Source organism: Mercenaria mercenaria, chromosome 12 (genome assembly GCF_021730395.1).
Source record: "Mercenaria mercenaria strain notata chromosome 12, MADL_Memer_1, whole genome shotgun sequence".
In the NCBI taxonomy this organism is placed as follows: Eukaryota; Metazoa; Mollusca; class Bivalvia; order Venerida; family Veneridae; genus Mercenaria; species Mercenaria mercenaria.
Genome location: NC_069372.1, coordinates 18,453,340 through 18,472,990, shown reverse-complemented (window position 1 = coordinate 18,472,990; position 19,651 = coordinate 18,453,340). Strand labels below are relative to the sequence as shown.

General features: G+C 36.6%; 1 protein-coding gene across 1 annotated transcript; it reads left to right on the top strand.

The window, feature by feature from the left end:
* Positions 1 to 2,047: 2,047 nt before the first annotated feature.
* LOC123535015 (uncharacterized) lies at positions 2,048 to 19,366 on the top strand. The gene is made up of 18 exons (XM_045317528.2): positions 2,048 to 2,176; positions 6,825 to 7,070; positions 7,402 to 7,596; positions 10,055 to 10,164; positions 10,523 to 10,652; positions 11,100 to 11,324; positions 11,546 to 11,760; positions 12,022 to 12,149; positions 12,540 to 12,760; positions 13,409 to 13,636; positions 13,906 to 14,102; positions 14,681 to 14,842; positions 15,296 to 15,497; positions 16,357 to 16,548; positions 17,189 to 17,346; positions 18,033 to 18,350; positions 18,851 to 18,958; positions 19,149 to 19,366. Exons 1-18 carry the CDS (start codon positions 2,152 to 2,154, stop codon positions 19,299 to 19,301), a joined length of 3,213 nt encoding a protein of 1,070 aa, XP_045173463.2. The 5' UTR covers positions 2,048 to 2,151; the 3' UTR covers positions 19,302 to 19,366.
* Positions 19,367 to 19,651: the final 285 nt, after the last annotated feature.

Here is a 19,651-nt window from a genome sequence, read left to right as displayed (position 1 = left end):
CGAGTTTGATTTTATGTGACAGTTATATTGTCAATTTGTGTATATATCCTTAAAACATATATTATTTAATAACATAAAGAATGATTGGAGATACACTGCTTTTGTCTCTGTGTGTCAATCTTTCACAAAAACTCGTCTGTACTTTACTCTGAAACTACTGGTTGGCTTTGTACTAATGTTAGAAATGCATGCTGTCCGTGTTTTCCGGTTATATGATTTTAAGTAGAGTTGAGGCCTCTAAATGTTCAGTTTTAAGCTGGACTATTCGAAGAATAAGGAACACTATCCTACTCACCACGGTGTCGGCAGCACACCTTGGTTAAGTTTTTTGTACCAGTGCACATTTTGACAAAACTGTTTGACATATAGATTTGAAACTTTCAACACTTGTGTACCATCACCATGTCCAGTTTTAGACAATATAACTCCGTCAAGAATGTTGTCTGAATTATGGCCCCTTTTAACTTGGAAATCAGTTAATTTTTTGCATACCAGTCCATATTTTGTCGAAACTATTTGACATAGAGCTTTGAAACTTGGACCACTTGTTTACCATCATAGTCTCCACATGTAAGCAAGACTACATAACTAGGCAAAGGATTTTAGTTCAGTTATGGCCCATTTTTGACATAGAAATTAGAAATCTTAAAATCTGTATTAGCTTAACCCCATACTTACATCAGTTCTTAGAATAGTCGAGCACGCTGTCAACTGACAGCTCTTGTTAAATGACATTTGTCTCGATAATGTCTCCAATTCTTGTGATTTGACTTTAAAAAGATTTTAAGAAATATTCAGTACAAAGTCTAGTTGCACATCTTGTTGAATGAATTTTGGGCAGAGTTACAACTACAAGCCTTTTGTTTATTACTTTGGTGTGTATTTTGTTTTGAATTGGGACCTAAACTCTTCTTGTATGCTGCCTAGCAATATGATTTCGTATATTGTTGAAGTTATGTATCTGGGAAATATTTCGAATGTATAATTAAGAACTGAAAATTAATTTGATGAACATAATATCTTTAGCTGTTAGTTTTTATGGAACAGTATAAGAAGGAAAATAAGTATATCCAAGGGTGTAAATTGAATGGATAACAAATATTTATAGCATTTGACGTTTAGTACACATACATAAAAGAAGTGTAGACAATTTGAAGCGTATATTTTTGAGAACACTATGACTATAAGTATTTATTTTTATTGTGTGTATTTTTTCACCCCTAACAAGTAGTGTTAATTTTCTAAAATTTGGTAGATCTAGCAAAATTATAGAAACAAAATTTTCATCATTTCAGGAGTGGACAAATCACTAAACAAAGCAAAGTTCCCGGAGGCCATTTAAGAAACTGAGCAGCTGGATTTGAAAAAAAAAAAACAACTGTTAATACTGACGAGGCTATGCGATCTTAGAAATTAGTCCAGAAGACTGTTAGTAATGTTAGTGGGAGGATAGTGTAAGATACAGAAGACGCTTCAATTCCATAAGCTTCCCTGGTTCCTTAGTGTGCCAGGTGTTAAGCACCCGTCCACGGGACTCTTATCCCAATGTTAGTAATTTTTAGTTGGATGAGCGGGGGCTCGAACTCATGATCCCTTGTTTCGTTAGTCAAACTGTTACCACTGGACCTAGAAACTGGCGGTCGTTAAACATAATGGTTTTATTACTATGATGGAGCCACGTTTCAAGGTAATACTGAAATTCTCGGAATAGTCGACAAATGAACTAAAACAATTAAAGAAAAGGATTACGTATATATTTGGACAAGTTTTGAATAAAAACATGCCTAATGTCTGTTTCAAATGGATATCGCTGTAGAATTCAGTGTCAGTCTACCAAGACTGCACATAGGAATGTGAATACAGGATCGAGTATTTGTTGGTAGATCTAGCCAGCATTTATAGTTCAGCCGAATTCTTGAAAATTACATTTTAAAATTGTAAATGTTAGAAAAAAAAACACAAAAAAATCCCCACACGAAAACCGTTTATCGAGGACCACAAGAGACGGTGTTCATTTGGCACCGAAAACAAACTTAAATACGTAACAATGACTGATTTACATAATGTCGTCAAGTTAACCTAGATTCCTATATACTGATACTAGATAACTCCTTAACCTTTAAAGAAGAGTTAAGAAAACACGCATACATTATGGATATAGAATGGCTAGCATTTGGTAAGACAAACTTTACAGTCTTTATAACCAAAAAGTATAAATTCGTTTTCCTTATACGTCCTTTAGTACGGGCAGGGGCGTAGTTGGCATTTTATAAATTGCAGGCCCGATGCGCCGAAGAAGCGACTTTGGTAGTGTGGTATTGGGGTATCCTCCCCACGAAAATTTGGAAAAACCAAGAGTGTCTATGGTGCATTCTGAGCCATTCTGGAGGAATAAAACCAATGCTAAGCGGGGGAGTTTAATTCAATAAAAACACACAAAAAGCGATCAAAGTTCAGTTTATGACTAAGTTATCATAACTAAGTATAACTGACCCAACATCAGTATTATCAGTTCCATATCAGTCACACTGTGAGTGATACAGGTTTTCTATTTCTTTTATTAGCATTCAGCAAAACAAAATAAACAGAATTTGTTTGTTTTGAGTGGATATGGAATATATCACATTGACAGTTGATGCAATTAAATATTTTCATGAGCAGGTAGCGCGAGTTATTGTATCAGTTCTCGATGTGATATTCCATATCCATTCACAACAAACAAATTCTGTTTATTTTTTGCTGAATGCTAATAAAAGAAATAGCACACCTATATCACTCACAGTGTGAGTGATAAAAAATATGTTCCTGTATTTTGTTGATGGATAAAATGATGCGAATAATTAAATCACTCATGCTACGCACTCCTGATTTAATTACTAAGCATCCGAAGTTCTGATTATATTTATTCACCGATAAAATGTAGTAAATCATTATTTATTAAACAGATGCACATTTCAATAATTATTCAACTGAAAAATAAGCTGTATACGCACTTCAAGATATGCATTTTGTACTATGAAACAGATTTTACAGCACAGTCTAGACTTCTTTAATCAAAAACAATACTTTCAAACTTTAATAAACTTGAAACAGTTTATGTTTTCAAAATGCATTAGATTCACGTATTATTGAGAGGCACCGAGGTGTAGGGGTAGAATTAAATCAAGGTTTTTTTCCCCTTCATAATAGGGGCTGCTGATAGGCCCCTTCCCCTCAGTAAATTTCTTTTAAATCATGCAGTTTTCCACAAAAATTGACTTTGCATCAGGTTTTTATTCCCCTTTGCTCAAATACCTAGCTATTCCCCCTCCCCCAACCCGTCAATTAACAGGCCTTGGCCCCTTCCCCTCTTGGTAAAAAAAACCCTGTAAGTACCGTTGGACTCCTAACCCGGAGGTCGCGGGTTCGAATCCCGTCCGCGTAATTTGATCATGACATCCGCAACCCCTTTTTTCGGCGCAAGTACTGTCTATTTGCCAACATTAATAAAGTTGTGGGGCGATAATTGGCGGGGCGGTGGTATACGAGCAAGAAAATAATTAAAACTACTGGTATCTGCTTTATCTTTTTAATCATGGAAATATCTAATAAATACGCTCTAATTACATGTTCAATATTGGTCAGGCGCGTATCTGGGCATACGCCTATACGCCTGTGCGTACAATTCAATTCGACACAAACTGTCAGCGAGAACATAACGAACATATAAAGGAACACAGTGGGAACCGCACAGGAACGGCCGGTGGCAACACCTTCGAACGATAAATGTGTATTTTTCTCCTTTCTAAATTACACATTGCTTACAAAGCTGGGCATACTGATACTGCTTCATTTCTGTATATCATACTTATCTTCTTTGCATTTTGCAGTTCATATGATCAGTGGCATCTGGATTATTGTGATCTATAGCGTAAAAGTGAACAAACCTTATATAGGGAGTACGGACATATCATTTGATGTCGAACATATATTGTGAATCGTTTTAAGTTTCGTATATTTTAAATGAATTCGTAATGTCATATGATCTTAATTACATATGTGTATATTGTGCATCCGTTTAGTTGAAGTTTTTCTATACATGTTGAAGACATTTCGCATAGATATGTCTCACAAGAACTAAAAATTCTGTCTGCCTAAGTGACAAACTTAAGTAGAAACAAGCAAAAAATGAAAGTAAAGCAAGTGTTTTAATGCCATGGAAAAAAATTATGTAGGTAAACCCTAAACAGTTTCAGAGCTTTAGTATAAAATCATCAACTGTAATTGTTACAAGTACGTGTTTATGTCTCAAAAGAACTGTCCAGCTTTTAACAGTGTTTAATGTTGGGAGGAAGACCCCGGGTGTCTCCTTCAGACATAACTTTAGGCCATGAACTGATGCCTGGATAAAGCCGTAAATTGTTCAGAAAGCCAACCTGATGTATGAACTGATACCTGGATAAAGCCATAAATTGTTCAGAAAGCCAACCTGATGTATGAACTGATACCACCTGGATAAAGCCATAAATTGTTCAGAAAGCCAACCTGATGTATGAACTGATACCACCTGGATAAAGCCATAAATTGTTCAGAAAGCCAACCTGATGGTTTCCTCACAATGAAAAATGAAAAAATAGACACCTCGTGCGAGGTTTCGAACATACAAAGATACAAGCGGATACAAGCTAAAGACTTTCATATTTGAAAATATGAAGTTACTACATATAGTTGAGGTAAACATAAAGTAACAGGTTTATCTGTATTAACAGTACTATATGCCCTAGGTTTAAAATAACACGTATAGCTAAACACAGTATAAATATTTGCTGCTATTACAAAAAGTTTAGCCAATGATTTATATTTAATTGACACTAAATCTCAGCATACCGGTACATGTATATTAACTGTATGTTTGGATGTTTTAGATTTAGACCACCACTTCAGGCGAAACATTTTGCCACAAACCCCTAGTTGCGATACTCAGTCAAAAGCGAGATTCTGTTGTGCATGCAAGTTTCTACGGCAACTACCGAGCGCTCGTTTCTCGACAAACATACCTACATATCACTTTGCCCATTATACCTCGGTATACTCAATTTGGGCATGTCGGAATCTGTTTGCACAAAGGATCACCCGCCTGACTGCTATTCAAGTATCAATAAGATGCAATAAAACAGAGCAGTGGGAGAATAAAAATGATAGTCTTCCGTTATCTCGAGTAAGAAAAACGTGACTGCTTACGTGATATCGAAGACTTTATTAATGGTTGCAATAACATCTATCAATCTATATCCAGATCTGAATACAGAAGTACTTTAAGCAATTTGCGCAGTTTAAATTTGCATTTGCCAAAATTAGATGTTTAATGACTAAAAAATGTTGTTTCCCGTGAGAAAACTTGAAACGTTTGCAATGTGTGCATAGATACATTAATCAAAAACTTGCCAAAATGTTGATGCAGACGCAATGCATTAAATTAAACACTGATGAAGATTTCAAATACGATTACAACAAAAGTAAAAAAAACAACCTAGTATACCTTTAAAGTAACTTACCAAAATGCGGATGCAGACGCAATGCATTAATTCATGACGAAGATTTCAATTACGATAAAAACAAAAATAACCTAGTATACCTTTAATGTGCTAGGTAACGTTCCATTCATTGCCTATGTAATCTTGACATTGTGGAGGATATTAAATGAATAATAAATAAATAAATAAATAATCATAGTGACAGCTTTGCACACGGTTCGAATATTCGATGCTTTCACGTGTGTAGCAGTTAGATGCAGTTACCCAAACTGCCATAGTGTTAGGCCCCTTTGGCGTGAGCGGGTCTTGGCAGTTGTACAATAAAATATATCATAGAATGACACAGTGTTTCAGTGACACAAATATTTTGAAACATAACCATATATCTACTGTTACTATTGATGTCTAATGTACGAAAAGAGGGAGTATATTGCGTAGAGCAATTCACAGAACTCTGATTCTTCAACGTTCTAAGCCTCAGCCGTGCTAGAGCGATACACAATTTCATGGTCAAGTTAATTAGAACTCTTCATTGTAAATAAAGTATACGAAAAATGGTTGTATTCCTCAAAATATCCTGGGCTGCTCGAGATGCAGTTTTTGCTTTTAGACAATGTCACGATCCCTGCCATTAAGCATGAGCGGTGTGCTAATCTTTGACTTTAAATGATTACCTCCGTAATATGTAGTACAAATGTGACAAACAAAATAGATTAACGCTGGAATATAGCAAGAGAACGCATCTCTTGCCTAAAACATTCACTAAATCTCAATTTTCTGGGGGATGGAGACCCTCTCCATCACCTACATCATACTCGTAGCATCGCTGCTTCGTTCGTAACTATGCTGCTCATATCTAGCGTACAGTTCAAAACCATCCAGGTACGCTCCCGTTAGTGACTGATTCATTACCTCCTACAGCCTAACCCCCTTACCCTTCGATTTTTATTGCATATTTGGCATTTTTATTTTTTCACTTTCTCAGATAATCTGCAGGCCCGGGCCTGCAGTGCCTTATAGAAGCTACGCCACTGACGGGATCATGCTGCAACATTAGTATCATGCCTACTGCGCCTGTAACTTGTGACAAAGGTCAAACTCTTGGGAAGGAGGTTCAAATGTTAGTCACATACGCCTCCTACAATCTTTGAACTACTTTCGTGGTAATATTTTGCTATAGCCTACTGCACGAGTTGATATTTATACAGGCAATAGCTTGCATTTCAGCTTCTCTCATGCTTTGTATTTAGACGCTTAGAACAAAACACAGGTTTAATGACTAAACTGTTCAATCATTTTATGTTATTTAAGCGATTTTGTGTCTCGGCACGTGCACACGTGCTGTGCCAAGCGACTGCACGCCACTGGAGGATCACACCTTGGATAATTTTGATCCCCGCACCGTCTTTGAGACGAACCAAGAAATCTCTAAACACCAACCGCCTAACCGTGTTCGATCCAGTATCCGGCCCGGAAGACCACTTCCGACACATGCGTTCTTTACTTCACAAATAAAAACGACTCGGCCGGAGCCCATGGTGCTCTGGCCGTATTTTGGTAAGTATAAAATTCTTCTTTACCGTTTTCATCTTCTGTATATGTATATGGTTTATTAAATGAATTGAAAGTTTAAATGTAGTTAGCGGGGATAAAACTAATATAGAGTGGCGTGGGGCCTAGCACTATCACATTGAAAACTTCGAAACTTGAAAAATCCCCTTCAAACAGATAGCGGAAATGGACGACCTTTATTTATTCCTCGAATGTTTACAGGTCATGACCTACATACGCATATTTCATTTTAAGGCTGTTACTAAACATGATAATTCAAATCTGTTCTCTTTTAAACTTCTGTTTGTACTAACAAATGACTTTTCTCAAATTTTAGCCACCATGGATTCCGAGGGTATAGCATATGACGCATTTGAATTTAAAAGGTTCACAGACCCAGAACGTACTGTGTATGCAGATGGACAATCCATCTGGGAAGAGGGTCGGCCGTGGCACCGGCTGCTAGATCTGGGAACCAACATGTTCCAGAAAGTTAGCGGACCCGATGGTAATCCACTGGGAAATTTTGATGGTAAATATTTTATACACTTCATCTTGTAATATACATTTTAATCAGAATAACCGAAGTTCATTTAATGATTGTGGCTTTTTAGATTGCATTTTGTCAGCCTTCTTCAAATTTTTATAGGCATGACCCAAGTCAATTGAATTTTCACTGATATTTTGATAAAAAAATGAAAATGATTATTTCCATAAATAGAAATGCGATTTATTATTTAAAACTTTAGGTACACTGTAATGGTTGTTGCTCTCTGAAACAGTTTCATACATTATTGTCCTGTTAGTCCTTGATAGATAGATAGATAGATAGATAGATAGATTGGCTTTAGTCCTAAGGCCAGACTGAAATTTATATAACAAGTCTTCTATAAATCTATCTATCTATCTCTTCAGATATTACTTGCGGTGTTCCCCAGATAGATAGATAGATAGATTTACAGAAGACTTGTTTTATACATTATTGTCCTGTTAGTCCTTGATAGATAGATAGATAGATAGATAGATTGGCTTTAGTCCTAAAGCCAGACTGAAATTTATATAACAAGTCTTCTATAAATCTATCTATCTATCTCTTCAGATATTACTTGCGGTGTTCCCCAGATAGATAGATAGATAGTATTACAGAAGACTTGTTTTATAAATTTCAGTCTGGCTTTAGGACTGGGTTTTCTACTGATACTTGTCTGATCTACTTAACAGACTTTATCAGGCATGAAAATGATAAGGGTAATGTTGTAGGTATGGTTCTGTTATCTGTTACACGTGTTAGACCTACAGAAAGCATTTGACACTGTTGATCATTCCATCCTTTTGATGAAGCTTCAAGATGCTGGTCTTGGTAATGACATTTTAAGGTGGTTCAAATCATACCTTTCTGATAGACAGCTACTTGTTGGTGTTTTAGGTGTTTTTTCATCTACTTCAGATATTACTTGTGGTGTTCCCCAGGGCTCAGTACTAGGGCCTCTCCTCTTTTTAGTTTATGTTAATGGCATGTCAGCAGTAGTGAAAAATAAACTTTTGTTATATGCTGACGATTCTGGAATACTGGTGTCTGGCAAAAATTTATCTGATGTAGAAAATGCTATATCTGAAGATTTGTTTTTAATGAGTCAATGGCTTATTGACAATAGGTTATCATTGCATTTAGGTAAAACTGAGTCTATTGTGTTTGGTTCAAAACAAAAACTAAGGTCTAAATCAAAGTTAAATGAAACTTGTAATGGTACAGCTATTGAAGCAACCACAGCTGTGAAGTATCTTGGGGTTAATATAGATCAGCATTTGTCCTTTGGTGCCAAGGCCGACTCAGTTATCAATAAAGCCAATGCTAGGTTAAAGTTTCTATACCGTAAGAAAGATTTTCTTACACAACATACCAAAAAAATGCTTGTATATCCTTAATCCAGTGTCATTTTGATTACGCTTGCTGTGTCTGGTATAATGGATTAACGCAAGTGTTAAAAAAACAAGTTACAAACAACTCGAAATAAGTTACTGAGATTTGTGCTTAATCTTGACTCCAGAGCCCATGTAGATCCTAATCATTTTAAGTCCATAAACTCATTACCAGTTAGCAAGAGAGTTGAACAAATCATACTGTGTCATATTTTCAAGGTTAAAAACAAACTAGCCCCGGATTATTTGGATGAATTATTTGTTCCTCAACATTCTATACATACACATAGTACAAGACTAAGTCTAAAAGATGGCTACTGTCTCCCAAAGGTCAATGGCCCAGGTTCAAAATCTTTTAGTTTCATTGGTTCTAAACTTTGGAACAGTCTTCCAGAGGATATCACTAAAATTAACAAATTTCAGACTTTTAAGGTAGCTATCAGAAGTCATTTAATGCAAAGTATTCACTGATTGCCGAATTTTATGTTTTAACATGTTTTAATGTTTTTGTTTTTTTATTGTTTAATGTACAAGTTTCGGCTCAGGAATTTTCTCCTTTTTTCATCTTATATAGTCGCTTGTTTCGCCATGACATGCTCTTTTCTTTTACACATTTATCAGAACCGTTTTAACAGTTTCATTTTCGTTTGATAGATTAACAAAGACATATGATCAAATATTATCTTACTATTAGTAACAATGTGATAAAATTGATTTTGTGATAGTCTGACTGTGATAATTTCAATTTGTGATATAGATGTAATCTTCATTTAAACACTATGATATGTTTTAATAATTGCCTCTCTATGTCATGCTACCAATGCTAAGGACCACAATGGAAATAAGAGCTTGCTCTTTTTTGTGTTAATCCTTGGCATTGGGAGCATGCTATGGTTTTTTTGTGCATAATATAGTATTTTTAATGATGCCTATTGTTTTATTCTATATTGTGTTTGTTTATCATATATATGTTATTCCTTTGCCGAAATAAATATATCTATCTATCTATAAAACGGCATAAAATTAAATGGAACACGTATGAAATATGACATGCATTTATTCTAATTTAGGTGAATCGGGGGTGAGAATTGGTATTGAAGGGAGTGGGGAACCGGAACTACAAGACTTTGGGGACCTGTATGGTAACTTCCTGTTCAATGGACACGGAGGGTCTATGGAGGTACTTTATAAACATTTGCCCTTAACTTACAGTCCTGTTTACATGTATATCCATCAATAATATTGACGATGGGACAGCCCAATGACTAAAGCTAATGTCGAAACCTTGAACTTTATCTGTAAGGATAGACGAGACAACATTTTACATAGATGAATCTCGAATGCTTGAAAGTATATTGTGTCTCAACAAATAGATATAGATATTAAACTGATTTTAGCTAAAACGTTTTCCTAAATGATCTAACATTTTTTCTGACATATTTGCTTTCTTACACTGCATCGAAATTACACACGATTTAGTGCTTTACTCGTACAACTGTTATATATAATATTATTATATTATACATAATGTCCTACAGGTTCCACTGGTAAGAGGTTCGATACTTCTAACTCACATCTTCAAAAACGCCAATCCCGTGATAAAACCTTATTGTTTGGACAATATTAACGGAGAACATCACCAGTTTAATTGTCCCTTGACGCCAGCAAGTAAGTATGATGTTTGTAGTTGTTTTTTTCGGTGATTCAGCAAACACGACAAGTGCCGCACGTGTTATAGCAATATAGATCACATATCTGCAGATTGAAGTGTGGCTTCATCTTGAAGACTACGACGCCCTATGGAAAATACTTGACCATATAGACAGTTGAAAGTATCTACGTTTTCGACTTTTAAACCATGATGGGAAAGTGTGTCAGTCAGTGTAACTGGGAAGGTCTTTACTCATTAAATTGTAAAAACAGCTCGGGCGACTCAACGCCATGTCTATCATGGACACTTTCTACGCTATGTTTGTCCTGTTAGTCCTTGTTGTATCGTGTAGGCTCCGTCATGATTCTACCACGATTGTTCAATAAAAAAAATTTGCACCGGGTTTGCGTATATGTCGCATCAAATTTTCTAGCATATCATTGTAATAAGAACATGCATTTTAGGTAGTGATGGCGGAAGCGGGTACATGAGTGCCACGTGCGCGGGATCTATTTTGAAAATCACTCTACATAACACGCGGCCGATCAAGGTCCTTGGGTTAATACAGTGGGCTGCCAATAAGGACTACCAATACGGTGCTAGCCACGGCATGCACACCTGTAACAGTGCACATTGTCGTCTGCTTGATAACGGAAAACAGGTCGAAATAACAGTTCCTAACGCAGCAGGTAACTGGTTTCGTTCTTAGTCCAATTTGTCTACAAAACTATTAGGTGTACAAATGGAAACAAATTTAAATGTTTAGAACTAAAAACCTGACACGTTACTTTTAAATTAGATCTATATGTAGAATTAAATTACATCTTTTCTTCTTTCCATAATTTCTTTGTTAAAAAATAATACTGTTTTACTTATAGATCTACATGAACAAGTTCAGTTGTTCTTTTAGGCACGATGTCCTTTGCCATTAACTATATTGGACATTACCTCCTCCCGCCGCAGTGGGTTGACAACCCGCAGCAAGTGACTTGTAACGCGGGAAAGAAACGGTCGTCTGCCGCAGAACGTGACATCAGAGATATCGCCGTGCACGCGACATGTGACAGCACCAACAATGTGGAAATCAGGGTGGATTTGGCTGGAAATGACATAAAAACAGGAAGAGTAAGTTGAATGTGATATTGTGTGTACATTCAGTATTATACGTGCGTCGGATAGCCTTGTAGCTATTTGCGTAGGTTATATAGTCTACTAGTACATTACTTATGAAAGTAACTTTTTAATCAACTGATCTTTAAAATATCAAAACCGTTATCGTTAAGTATACTACTAACGAAGGCAAGGTAGTTAAATTTTAATTCGAAGTAGAACGGGTTGACTTATGAAACCTTCTTTCTGAATTTAACCAAACTTTGCTCAATCTAGGTTCAGTATGCATTAGAAGCGGCGAACAACTGGGGCAACCCTCCGCCAATGAGGACTTGTGGATCTAATTGTGTACGACAGGGGAATGTCGTGACCATCAGAAAACAAATGTCTTCTTCCTATCTAAAGTAAGACTGATATCATCGTACGATCTAGCGACTGATATTATTAAAATAATAATTATCGTACGAACTAGCGATTAAAATAATAAGTATCGTACGAAGTAGCGACTGATTTTATCGTACGAACTAGCGACTGGTTTTATCGTACGATCTCGCTACTGATATTATTAAAATAATAATTATCGTACCAACTAACGACTGATATTATCGTACAAGCTAACGAGAGGTCGCTGGACGGGTATTTTCATAGGAAACTATTCGATATTACATCTGGTATGAAGTAACTTCAATAATTATTCCTAAACTCTAATGAATGTACAATTTGTTTTGCAATTTAGTTACTGCTGTAAAACAGAAATAAAGGTGCATATGTTTGTAAAAAAGTTTTATTTTTAGAATGGCTATCAATATTATTGGCGCTGAAACTCTGCCTTATTCGTACTGGATTGATAGACCACTTGAGCTGCACTGTGGGTCAGCCCAGCGCGTAGATTACGGAGGCTCGGGATCAAGCTCAGGAGGACACCACCAGCACACGAACCCACCACCTTCCACATCAGCGCCACAAACACAGCAGCCTGTCACAGCAGCCCCTAACACCCCAGCACCAACACACGGTAAAATAATAACATTTACATTAATATCTTGGGTATCGAACTCAACATCATGTTTACTTGTCACGTTACAGCTGAGTTCTCGTTTGTTTTCATTGATGAATATACATGTAACTCAATGATTAAATTAGTTGCGACTATCAGTAGACTCAGTAAGAAATGCTAGACAGTTTATTTATGTAAGTGCTGACTTAAAATATTTTTAATGGAAACAGCTTAGAGATTATCTACATATCTTTATTTACAAGTCTGCTCTGTGGAATGGTTGTTTGTTTTGTTTCGAGTTGAACGCCTTTTTAAAACAGATTTTCAGTTATGTAATGGCGGGCAGTTATCCTGACCATTGCTCCTGGATTCTGTACCAGTACAAATATGTTCTCCGCAAGTAACTGCCAACTTCCCCAGATGAATCATAAGTGGAGGACAAAAGATTTGAGACACTGTCTTTTATCAATTCGTCACAGAGAACATACGCCTTGTACGGAGATCGAACTTACGACCCCGCGAGCTGTAGATCTGCGCTCTCCATATTAAGTTAAGCGGGTGGTAAAATACGCAGCAAGAGTAACACCGAGGATGCCACGCCCAAACTTATTTCATTTTGCCAGGTTAGTCAGCTAAAATGATTAAAATGTTTCACGTTTTATTTAGGTGGATCTGGCACTCACAACACTGGTGGGGGAAAGCCGCTTACACCAAATAAAAAGTTTATCTTAGAAATGAATGAACAGGGTAAAGACTTGCCGCAGCAGACGAGAAAATTTGTGCTGTATTTTAGCGAGGAGGTGACACCGCATGTACACCAATCTGACAATAAAATCACATTCTCTCCAAGGTCTGGTGGACAGTACAATGGAATTGTTCAGTTAGCTTATCTTGGTGAGTGTCTAGATTTCGACGTTTAGAGAATATAAGTACCGGTTGTCGTCTGCTGTGATTTTTTTTGTCTCCAAGAAAGCAATGCTAACTTAACTGCAGTTAATAAATTCAAATTCAGTGTCACCCAAAACATATTGCATCAAAAGAACATTAGAACTCATCGTTTTGGCGGCATGTCAGATTTGTAAATAGAATTATTTGATTTCACTTGAAAAAAGCAGACGAGTAATAAAACAAAGAACTAATGATATGCTTTATCTATTTTAAAGGTGCGGGTCCACGTGGAGGTCATGGGAACGACTCTGTGTTTGATAAGTATGCTGGGATATATTCCTACAAACCTAAGACATCATTTTGTGTCAGCGAATCGACGAACAAAGCACATGCTGTGTTTAAATGGCACCCGAATAACCAACATGCTACATCGCCGACTGCGTCGCTGTTGATACTAACCATGCCGCATCATGTGAGAAATGTGCTTTTACCTTTACCCTTCTAAATTTCTGAAATAGACTGGTCCATCATTCAATTTTGGCAGTACCACTTATTATTCAAAGGGAGTTCACTGAAAATTTAGTGACATTGACTGAACTGTGAACAGTGCAGACCATGATCAGCCTGCACGGATCTTGGTCTGCGCTGGTCGCCAAGCATAGTCACTTGCCGGTGTAACATTAAATTTTGACCCCGCTGAAAGGTGACCCCATGGGTCCGGTAGCAGACTAAAGGTTAAATGCAACTTTCATACATTTAATAGATAGCTTTCCTTGAGAGGTTTTTCTTTAAATGTTGAAAAGTGTTCGGATTGTATCAACCGTAAATAAACGCCGCACCCAGAGGTTTTTAGAAAGCACAGCAATTAAACGTAGCGTTTCTTGTTTGCGCGGAAAAGTAAACTCATTATTTCGCAAAAATGACCTAAAACAAGCTTCATAGAGAAAAATGAGTAACACATCTACTTCCAACTGATTTTTTATTCAGCACGAGAAAGGAAGAAACTATTAGTCATCTCTGCATTTGAAGAATGGTTTGATTTTTTTCTAGGCTTATGTCTTGGACAACAGATATTCTTACAAGTTACGAGATACAGTATTTGGTTTCAAGGCTTATGAAGGTTCAGAGATTGATCTACAGATGGATCTTCCACGAGCGTCCATGGCACCTGACTCCGGCGCTGTTAGCCGTCTCAGCTCTCAGCAAAGACAGGTAAATTGTGAATTCGTAACTTTTTTTGTATCATTTCACATGTTACAGTAATGCTGTCTAACAACATACGTGTCATTAAGACTGTTCCGATAAAACCTTCAAAATGATACATCCGGTATGATTTATTAATGTCTGCTCGATCAATGGCGCTTATACCTTTTCGGCCGTTGCTCATGAAACACATGCATTGTCGCGCGATGTTCTAGAACTTGCGCTGTTCCAGCAGCGCCCGTTGACGCATAGTTTCTTCTATTTAGAAGTTAACAACTTTACTTGTAATTTACAACACTAAAATTGAAAAACACTTTATTGCCAAAGACCGCAACGCTCTTAAAATAGGTCCAATGTATTTTATACATGTAACTAAATAAAATCACTAAATACCCCATTCTATTTTTTAAACTTGAATATATAAAACCGCATAATTATACAAGTTCTTTTTATGACTTCCAGGACATAATTTCGGCGATTGACCGTGATGCCACGCATACCTACTTGGATTCAATATGCTCTCACTCGGACAGTTACAACGTTGGCAAGGCTATAGGCATGGTTGCTAGGCTGGCCAGTATCTCCAGAGAATTTAATACTAATCATTTCACAAAATTAGACACGTCGATAAAAAATTGTTTGGAGAAATGGCTCCGAATACAAGGTTGGATATTATTAATTCTTTTCTGTATTACCGTGCATTCACATTTTACGCGAACCAACTGAAGCCAAAATTATTACTTCAATTTCTTTTTATAACTGTACTGATGTATAAGCTACGGTGGCATACAGATAACATGTGATTCTTTCTAGTTTTTGCATTAAAAACGCACGAAACCAAACAAAGTTGTTCGCATATTTCTTTTTTCTTTTTTTTTCTTTTCGTTTCTTTTCTTTCCCTTTTTAAAGAAAGTGCAAAATGACCATATCAGTAGAAGAACCGAAGTGATATACAATAGCTTTTTGCTAAAATAAGAAAAATCAGGTATCTTTACTTCAGTGCTCAAGTATGGAAGACTGCGGCGTTAGTGACAGGTTGAAGATATTTATTAACGCAAAATTTGCACACACAGCTTTTGATTTCTTTCGCGATTTATTTTGCCAAAAAGAGAGAAAAAATTACCCGAAAAAAACTATTTGGTTTCGCGATTTTTGTTGTTGACTTTTTAGACAAAAAAAACATAAAAATCCTTATGCCACCTTTGTGCCACCGTAATAAGCTGTCACAATCTTTATCGTGGAATTCAGATCGTGTAGACAAAGACGTAAGCATGAAATAGGGGTTTTAAACTCTTTGACAATGTTTCGTCACCTTTTGACGGTTGATAACGATAGCCCGAATGTGTTTTGGAAACCATTTTGCAGTTGCAGCAAATGCACTTGCTTTTATTGAATATATATTTACTTTCATACTGGTCTAGAAGCGACTCTGTGTGATTTCTTACTTTTCAGTTTCTTACACTAGATGTTAACACGATTGTTTAACCTTTTTTACAATCATTTTTTTGTTTGTTTCTGAACAGATACCTTAAACGATATGTGGAAGTTTAGGTACGACACCGTCTGGGGCGGACTATTTCTCAGGGCAACAAACGGAGATATCAACTTCGGTGTGGATTACGGGTTCCCGTATTACAATGATCACCATTTCCATCTGGGCTACTTTATCTACGCCGCAGCTTACTATGTGAAGCACCACCCACAGTGGGGACAAGGTACACGATGTGTTTCTTTCCGTAAAGTGAACATGCTTCTGTTGCTCCTTTTAGTGCAAACGATTCCATCCGCTTTCAGATTCTTGCGATTAGACAGGTTTAAACATCGAATGGCCAATTCAGGACGCACATTTTAAACCCGGGTTCTCCGACAAAGGTTTTATATGGCGAATCTACAGATGGCATTTAGTCTAATATATTATTATATACCCACCTTTCGAAAATGAAGTAGATTTGTTTGTTACTTGCTGATGATATAATTACTGGTAGGTTTACCGATCGCCGTTATGTCATGAACAGAATAGTTTGAAAACCAAGTTTTAATCAAACACGCTAATTATCAGGGAAGACGGCTATACGCTTTATGTATAGATGGATTTACATTTCGCGCGATCCTTAGCAACGGTAATAAAATTTCGCGCATGCGCACTCTACATAGGACAAAAAGACGTGACCGCACAATATAAACTACGTTAAAGTTGTGTCACATTTCAATCTATTCGATCAATATGAGTCCGATATTGATGATACAATAACAAAAGATGGATCCATGCTGAATTCACATTGTCAGAATTGCCACAGTTGTTTTTTAAATTGTGTGTATTTGGTCTTGTTTGATAATTACATGCTTTATTTACAGCTAACAAACACAAGATTTATCTCCTAGCGCGAGATGTAAGTAACCCCTCAAACAATGACCAATATTTCCCGGTAGCTCGACACAAAGATATATACACGGGATTCTCGTGGGCCTCGGGACTCGTTCCAGGAACCAGGCAGGAGGAATCGGCATCTGAGGTAACTTTGTATTCATTAGGTTCGGTATGTTTCTTACTTGGTTAGTTTTATGTTTAAACATATAATTTGCTTCATAAAAAATATTTATCATTTAATTAATATATTTAATTATAAACTTATTTTAGAATAGAGTTTGTTTAATCTACATTTTTTCGTTGTCAGACTTTTTTTACACTGTGGCCGGGGAATCTATAAAGTGATCTTGCATTAGATTCTGCTACAACTGGGTGATGCGAGGGTTAAAAATACACGTATCGCTGTGTTACTTATCTCTTTGTTTGAGCGGACAGTAGTACAAGAGTCCTTTGTATGGGTGCTGTACACCTGGTACACTAAAAGAACCAGGGTAGCTTCTGGAATAGGAGCGTCGTTTGTATCTTGCACTGTCTTCCCACTAAGATTACTATTTCAGTCTTACGGTGGAGTCGCCCATGCTGTTTATCGGTGGCAAATAAATAAGCTTAAAAACAAACAAGATACTCAAGTCAACAGTTAAGCCATAACGCATCGTTTCTATTTGCGCCATCCACAAGCAAGCATAACTGTCTTCTTTCCAGTAAACTCAATATATCTTCATGTTAATTTTAGAATATATTCTACCGTTCAGATGCCAAAACCTTCACTCGGATGTTATGTGGACTGCGAAATTGATTTTTATCTTCTTTTTTCACTTTGTATCGTCACAGTCACTTAACTGTTACCATGGTGTAGCAGCCCTAGGAGAAGCTTTCAACGATAAAAACCTACAGCACGTAGGGCAAGTCATGCTCGCTATGGAACTACTTTCTGTGCGGGAGTACTGGCAAGTGCGCAAACACAACCGTGATCATTTCCCGCCAATTATACAAGATACCGGAGTATGCGGACAAATTGCCGAGGACAGTTTTTATGTGTATACCCTGGATTGGCCATGTGACCCGAACAGGTTCCCAATGAGACATGCATGCCTGGTCGGAATCCAGATTATACCGATAACATCCGTTTCTAAATATTGGGTTGATAAGGTACATTCATATTAACGCAAAATTTCACAACATTATTTTCTGTCTTACCAATAGCAGTATCTCACAATTTGTAGTATTTATCACTGAGTATTTTTGCCATTTAGAGGTATGCAACTCTATTAACGAACGCGTTATTCATTACTCATAACGACGTGTCCAGATACACAATGTAAATAATGAGATTCGAATCAAACTTGGATTTTGGATCTAACAAACTATCCTTTTGCTTGGATTCACACGCGATACCTGCTTAACTCTATCGTGCAGTTTTGCACATTCGTCTTGGCTGTAATTACAAAGGATATCTGTAGTAATATACAGTAAAACCTGTATTTAATATTAGTCATCCAAGGGAAGACAAAATCTGGCTGCTTAAGACACGCGGCTGCTTAAGACAAATTGACATTAGAAACAAGTTAGGTGGCCGCTAACTCGGGTTCAGCTGTAGGTGGTAATTATTTAATAATAAGGTAAATGTTATTATTATATAATAATTATAGGAATGGGCAGGGTCTATTAAAGATTCATGTACAGCAGCCGTCCATCCGGAACAAGAACATTCCTACAGTGTTGCAGACCATCATGAACGATCGAGGAAACTGAATTCCGTAAGAATTGATTCATAACTATTAATTGTTAGAAATTTTACGAGAAAAGAAATCATTACAATTGTGTAAATGAATGTTTACAGCCTGTTCAAAATATTCATTCAAACCTTTTCGTCCCAAGTCTTTAACTAAGTTTATTACGTGGTTTAAATTACGTCACATACATTCTACGAACTTTACATATCTTCAGGGCTGGGCAGCGTTTTGTCTTGCAGCGATGGCGCCGTTAGACTCTACCCATCAGACCGAGGCTGCTAACTACGTGAGGGACAAAACACCTCAGCAGCTGGTAGGAGGGACTGGCGCTGCAAGCACCTTGCTTTTTATTTATGCCAGCACATAGAACATGTGCCTTTTATGTGAAATGAAATAATAAAAAAAAAAAATAAATAAAGAAAAAATACATTCTGTCAGATTTCTGTATATGCGTTCGATTCTTTTCCAATATGAAAAACAACTTTGCATACGTCTTAAATTTTTAGTAAAAATACGAAAAGAAACTACATTAGGAACAAGTTTTATCATAGTTTTGAAATAACGCCGAAGGTTTAAACATACGATTTTTAATATAGCATAATCAACATTCTTTTTTAAACGTTTCATTTGTACTTTTCACCAAAAATGAAAAATGCGCTTTGTTATTCAAAAGGATCGTGATATACGAGTACATTTTACTTATGTTGCAATTAACTT